At 40.7% G+C, this 7,500-nt stretch overlaps 1 protein-coding gene across 1 annotated transcript in view; it reads right to left on the minus strand.

The window, feature by feature from the left end:
* Positions 1 to 7,241, minus strand: part of LOC144972728 (uncharacterized) — a 16,031-nt gene extending 8,790 nt beyond the window's left edge. The window contains exons 1-3 of the mRNA XM_078914310.1: positions 7,171 to 7,241; positions 7,007 to 7,073; positions 3,663 to 3,913 (exon numbers count right to left, since the gene is read on the minus strand). Of these exons, the coding sequence (XP_078770436.1) occupies positions 3,663 to 3,913; positions 7,007 to 7,011 (256 nt within the window). The 5' untranslated portion in view covers positions 7,012 to 7,073; positions 7,171 to 7,241. The remainder of the gene's footprint in view (positions 1 to 3,662; positions 3,914 to 7,006; positions 7,074 to 7,170) is intronic.
* Between the last annotated feature and the right edge of the window lie 259 nt (positions 7,242 to 7,500).

Raw genomic sequence — 7,500 nt, forward strand, 5'->3', positions numbered from 1 at the left:
TTCTACACCCCTTGCTGGACAGCAGAGTCGGAAGAGCTGTACCGAGAGTACCAGCAGACCCAGTCCCAGGACGCAGCCGATAGACTACTTCAGTCTCTGGCAGAGGGAAGGAAGCAACGGTGGCAGGAGACCGTGGAAAGTCTCGACTTTACACACTCCAGCTGCCACGCTTGGCGTTTGATAAAGAAATTGGACCCAGATCGGAATTTCGTGAAGGCTGCACCGGAATGCGAGACAGACACAATTGCCAAGAACATTAAGAACCGTAGTAAGCGGGTCCCTAATCAGGCTTTTGAGCGCGGTGTCCGCAAGGCGTACCGTACGATTTTGGACTCGCTACCTGCGGAGGAGTCGGACTGGACGGCCTCGTTCAGTCCCCGAGAAGTGGGTGCAGCCATTGGCGAAGTGAAGAACGGCAAAGCAGCAGGGATAGATGGTGTATATCCCGATATGGTGACGCATCTGGGCCCCAGGGCACGGGCCTGGCTAGCAGAGGCAATGTCTGACATCCTTGCAAAAGGAAAGCTTCCACAAGTGTGGAAGCATGCGAAGATAGTTGCCATCCTGAAGCCAGGGAAGCCGGCGAAGGAGGCAGACAGTTACAGACCCATATCGCTGCTGAGCTGTCTTTACAAATTGTTGGAGCGTGTTCTATTAAACCGATGGGGGCCGGTCCTAGACGCTGCCCTGCCACCCGAGCAGGCAGGCTTCAGGGAAGGGAGGTGCACCACGGAGCAGGTCATTGCCCTTACAGAGCATATTGAGCACGGGTTCGAGAGAAAACAGCAAACAGGTGCTGTGTTTATAGACCTATCAGCGGCGTACGATACGGTCTGGTGCGATGGGTTAATGCTCAAACTTGCAAAAATCATAAGGTGCAAAAAGACCTTGAAGTTGTTCTCTTCGATCTTAGGGGAAAGGCAATTCCACGTCGCGCTGGGAGACGTCACGAGCAAAGTAAGGAAATTGAAGAATGGGGTCCCTCAGGGGTCGGTACTTGCGCCAATGTTGTTTAACGTTTACATTAGCGATATGCCGAACACTTCCTCCCTGAGGCTGGGATACGCAGACGACTGGGCACTCGTTACTCAGAGTAAAGTGTGGACCCGTCTCGAGAGCGTACTCAGCGAGGACGTCACCAGACTCAAATCCTACTTTGACAAGTGGTACCTGAAGATGAACACTTCAAAAACCGTGGCCACTGCATTTCACTTATGCAGTGGTTGGCACACCGTAAACTGAATGTCCTAGTCGGGGACCAGCCACTCCCATATGAGCCGAGTCCAAAATATTTAGGGGTGACGTTGGATCGCAGTCTTACCTATCGGGTTCATCTCGAAGGGGTTGCCCGGAAGATAGAGAAGCGGAATAGTCTTCTGAGGAAGCTGGCGGGATCGACTTGGGGCGCTAGCCAAGCGCTCCTGAGAACATCCGCCCTGGCACTATGCTATTCCACCGCGGAGTATTGCGCTCCAGTGTGGGGTAGAAGCAGAAACGTTGAGAAGGTGGATGTAAAACTTCGCAAGTCGATGCACATAGTGTCGGGAACGCTAGCAACAACCCCTAGAGAATGGGGCCCGATAATGGCGGCGATCCAGCCCCCCGATGTCCGGAGGGAGACCATTACGGGAAACTGGCAAAGTAAGATCAAAGAGAAAGGGAATGGGGATACCCCTCTCATGCGCATAATGAATGGTGCCCCCGTTTCGAGCCGAAATAAGTCCCGGCAACCCTTGTACGCAGAATCCCTGACTACGGACAGAGCTGCACATACGAGATGGAAGTCGGTTTGGACGAATTCAATCCCTCGTGGGGGCGGGGACCTACACTCCTCTAAGCTTGGTGAGAAGTTGCCAGGCTTTGATACCAGTAAGAGGAGACACTGGGTAGCTGCGAATCGGCTTCGGTCGAGGAGCTGCCTAACGGCCGGTACGTTACATCAGTGGGGTCTAACTTCCTGTCCAATATGTCCACGCTGTGGGCAAGAACCCGAAACGGCAGAGCATCTAGTCGAAAGGTGTGTTGTGACGATGCTACCAGGCGGGTTCGCGACGGTGCACGAATGCGGACCGGACTTTGCTGATTGGGTCGATCGTCATAACATAATAGTGTGAACCATAAGAAGCTGCTGCCACCACAGAGATTCCTACATGCCCTTTCTATTTTAAAGCTGGTAATTTAACCAGTTAATTGCCAAATTCTGGACAAAACACGTATTTATAAATTTGGCCAGAAAACTCCTCCTTCAAATATCGATCGATTTAAATGACCTCGCGTGAAGTACCAGAAAATTTTTTTAGAGTTTTTGCCAAGATGATGGTCATTTAAATCGATCGATATTTAAAGGACGAGTTTTCTGACCATTTTTTAAAATAATGGGTGTCTTTACAATCTAACCACATGACCATCGTCTCGCCTGATGGACAAGTAGTAGAATCGAATATCATGTTCCTGGCTAGTCGCTTCCTATAACAAAGAGGTCGATTGATTGACCGCGGTTTTTTTTTTTGTTTTTTTTTTTATTGTTGGCATCTACACCCCCTTTCTGCCGTACTCCGGAAAAACACATATTTAAAAATTTGTCCAAAAAACTCGTTCTTCAAACATCTATCGATTTAAATGACTCTCGTCTTGGCAAAAGTTCTCAAACCCGGGACTTCGGAGAGGTCCCGGGTTTGAGAGTTTTTGCCAAGACGAGAGTCATTTAAATCGATAGATAATTGAAGGACGAGTTTTCTGGCCAAATTCTTAAATACATATGTATTTTCCCAGAGTACGACAGCTTTGTTATACCACAAACAAGACTTGAAAGGTCCGACCTCAAAAATGGCGTAACGCAAATATGTTCTAAGTAGTACCTATTGACCTATTCCAGACGGCCGTCAACTTCAATGTACAATAAAATCTTGTTTTACCGCCATGCTCAGGACAATAGTAAAACCGGCAGTTGTATGACTAATTGGCGATAAATCGATAAGTTTGTCATTAATTTCCTACGATCTGTTTTAATTGTTGTCGATAAGTAAGGTTGACATTAATGTGGATGGTAGTGTATAGTGAGGTTTCATGGCACTATAGAAATACCAGCAGTACGTAAACAAACGGTCAATTATCGTTTCACCATCCCATTCTCTACTGGTAGTCATTTAGAGTCAACCTTTCGATTTGTTGATACGACGTAAACGTCGCAGACCAACAGAGTAAATAACATTACATGAACTATCACATTATATTGTTTTTTGTCTGGAGAGAATGTCTGATGCTAAATGTCGAGAATTTGCTCATACTTCAAAGTGATTCACACCCATCACTATCATAATAAACGACTTACTTTTTACGTTGGAAATATGAAAGTGGAAAATTTGAGAGCAGGGCACTGGTGTAAGACATTATATGAAACAAGGCAAAAAAACAAAACAAAACAAAGAACAATACAAGAAAAAAAAATCATTATCCTAAAAAAAATAAAAAATAATCAGCCTGATTCGATGGGGATAAAACCTCGGGCATGATTATCGGTAACGTTTTAATAATAACTACACACTTATAAGAAACAAGAAAAGGGAAATACTCAAACTAAGGAGACTGCAGTAAGGTTAAGGGTAAGTTTTAAGAAATTGAGATGAATGTGTCTTAATACAGTTTATCTAAATTCCACTCACCTTGAACTACCCCAAAAGGCACGAAGGTATCTTTGGATAATGCTATTCGATAAGGCGACTGTGACAAGGGCAGGCTTTTCCCGGGATGCCCTGGTGTCATATTGTTGCATTGACTAGCGGGTGCTCCCGTGCTCAAAGACACGATGCCAGGAATCACGGCACTCATCCAACAAACAGTCATCAGTATTAAAGTCTTCTTGGTAATCACAAATCGAACTTTATTCTTTGAGGCATTTGCCCCTATTTTAGAACTCATTATGATAGGGGGATAATAAGTGTAACACGTAATAAGTCACGATGATATTATTACAACTAGTGGAAATAGTGGAACACATGGCAATCTCGTGGCCACAACTGTCAGCGTTTCACCTCAACCAACATATCAAATCAACACGATCGCTTCTCGATAAATTATATGCATTGACGTCATAAACAACAAACTTATCGTCCAAACCTAGACAGTCAAATCACAACGTTCTTACCCCTGTATGTATTATCACATTGTTTATATAAATTCATGACAAGCTTGACAGCAGTCTCAGAAGTGCGATAAGCTCAATTTTAAAGTGCCCGAGAACAGGAGACGAGAAGATAATTATGTGTATCTATTATCAATAATTATAAAAATCTATAACTATAATGCAGAATGTGACAATTCATCGACATGTCATGGACTGTTTTCATCAAGCGTTCCGTTCTTGAAGCGTTCAATTCAAAGAGCAGCTTCCTTGCTGTTATTACGTTCAAAAGCAATAATAATACAACTTTATTTTTTTTTTTGGAAAGACTATCTAGGTGTACATATTCTCAGGTCTGTTAATGGAACGCTATTATGGGCTTGATTTAACATTGTTGTAATGGAACATATTTTGCGTTGGTTTGAGAGTGTTTCCATTTCAACAATGAAGCTATAACAATTTAGGTTATCAGATCTGGGAAAGACCTCTTCTATCCTAAATATGACCCTTCGCCTCAAAACGGTATTAAGTCGGGATGGTAAAGATGTTGAAAATTGAATTTATAGCCAGAAATATCAGACTTGTGTTGAGTTTGTATGTTTTATTGAAGAGAATGGCGACCATATTTTAGGGTGCTAATGCCAACATTTTATATTTTTGACCAGTTTTAACATTATTCGGCTTTTAGGCATCTGGTTCGTTCCGACATGATACCGTTTTGAGACGATGGGTCACAATGCGGAACTATAAATATCGAGCTAATAGTACAAAGAAGAAACAAGACATGAATGTTATTTCTTCTTTTTATATTAAATAAAAAATCATCTGGAGCCATTATGGTCCACGGAGCCAGGATTTATTCCGTTTATGTATCTTTAAACAGACAATATCGATTGCCTGCTATCCATGAATAGGACGCTTGTTAAGTACTTTCCGTCAGTTTCTGGGTGGACAAGGTCTCGACCATGACGTAACTACAGTACTTAAGTGAGCCGTAGTCTCGATTAAACCAAGTATCCATGCCCACTGGCCCTTTGTGAGGCGAGTGTTCTATTCTACCTATCACTGAATTATCGCGACCCCGAATTTTTCAGTCAGTTTATTTATTTGCTTTTAATAAAACATTGTTGAAGCATATCACCATGTTTAACAATTTATACAATTATTGTCCAACGATTTACACAATAGAATTCACGTACTGTATTATTCTTTTATCCCCCCCCCCCCCTAATTGCTATCGATTATCAAACCTGCAAATATGCGCACACCATTGTTTCGAGAAAGTGTTTTGTTCTTGTTTTTTTTCTTTTTGTCTTTCTTTTTTGTTTGTTTGGTTTATTGTTTTTTTTTTTTTTTTGGTCTAAGTTCTTTATTTCTTTTTATCACTTCCGTTCAATAAGTCCGTCTCATGCTGCTTTATATTTACTTGATAATGTAAATATTGCTGCTCGAAGCTCGGAGAAATAAATAGTAATGTGGAATTGAATGTAAGCTTCAATTTAATTACAAAAACAGACCAAATGAACGTTTCGGGTTTCCCCTTTATCAACAAAACAGGATGAATGAAACACCACATTCATCTGTGGTGTTTCATTCATCCTGTTTTGTTGATAAAGGGGAAACTCGAAACGTTCATTTGGTCTGTTTTTGTAATTAAATTGAAGCTTACATTCAATTTCACATTATTTATATTTACTTGAGCAATTTATTAGGATTATGTAGTATATCAATGTTGCAAAAACTGAGAATAAATAAAACAAAACAACATCAAACATACAAAAAAAACCCAGAAAAACAACCAAAAAAAACAAAACAAAACAAAACAAAACAAAAACAACAGACCCCCCCCCCAAAAAAAAAAGCAACAAAAAAACAAAACAAAACAAAACAACAATACAAACAGAAACAAGAAAGAATGAGAAACTAAAACCAAGACACATAAGAAAACAAAATTATCTCTTAACCAACGAATCCTGATGACAATACTGGTGTTGGTGTTGATAATGATGATATTGATGACGATTATGATACGAATGATAATGACGATGATGTTGATAATGACGATATTGACGAACAAAATAAATATGAAGAGAGAAATGCTGACAATTACGACGACGACGTTGTGCTTCAGCTGCTGCTGCTGATGATGATGATGATGATGACGATGATGATGATGATGATGATGAAGATTTTCTATTTTGCTCATCTTTCTTCTCATTTGACAAAAGAACGATCATAACTGACTGTGCTACACAACGAACACATATTTTTGCCGTTGTCCATTTAGTTTATTAAAACTATATTCAATTACGTCACATCAGATGTTTCAACCAGATACATTTTAAATGTTCTACCACACACAAATTGCAGTCATTTCCCAGAAACCATCAGGTACATATCCTGACCGACTAGAGGACACGCATAGGATGGTCATTCTCTCTTCAAGATCATCGCTCACCTCAATTCATGCTCCCCATCTTCTATCAGACTATTCGTCACTGGTGGAAATGAATACCCGACTTTTCAGTGACTGACAGAGTAAGATAACAACGGTGATACAAAAAGGATGTCTCAAAGCGGTTATCGTAAGAACCGAAAATATGTTTCAATATGGCCTGCTTGGGAGAAATTAAAGAAGCATTCTGAAGCGTCCTGATTGCGCTAAACTTGTGAAAATGCGCTAGCCTAAGTATTAAAAAGATTGTTGTATTTTATTATATTATAAATAGTTATAACATTTCCGCATTCAAATTGAGTGTAGACTTAAATAAGAGAACAAGTCTCAAAGCATAATAACTATCTCATTACACAATGGAACCAACACTTTGATAATATTACAGTCACATAAAATGATATAGATACTATGCATTTAGGTAAAATACTCACAACATCCGCCAGACGATATATAACGTAGCAACACACAAAACTGTGTGTAATCTTGAACGTTTATAGTCTGATTGAAATAACAGTGATTATTAATCATTAAAATGGCAGTCTAAAAACAATAACAAAGAGCTGAGTGACATCAATTTCGTTCATTCTATACACACCTGTTTTAGAAAGATTGAAACACACAATGATAGCCTGTACCAATAACAATGAAAGAGAGAAATCAGTTTTAAACGTGTCCTATGTATATACAACAAGGAAAGGTTTGTGGCATTATCATTGTGTAAGAATTGTTTTGTAACCGGTCTTAAACAAAAGGTTCTAGGTCGTGTGACACAGGACAAGACGCCAGACAGGCACAATCCCTGCAACTCTCGGATTGTCAGAGGAGCATGTTCAATGAACCATAAATGTCTGATCGAAGTGACCGTTTAATTGGAAAATCGGGACAAAAATCGCGGATAACGCACCCGAACCAAGTTGCTTTAATA

Source organism: Berghia stephanieae, chromosome 1 (genome assembly GCF_034508935.2).
Source record: "Berghia stephanieae isolate SIO BIC M18660-M18661 chromosome 1, UCSD_Bste_1.3, whole genome shotgun sequence".
Taxonomy (NCBI): domain Eukaryota; kingdom Metazoa; phylum Mollusca; class Gastropoda; order Nudibranchia; family Aeolidiidae; genus Berghia; species Berghia stephanieae.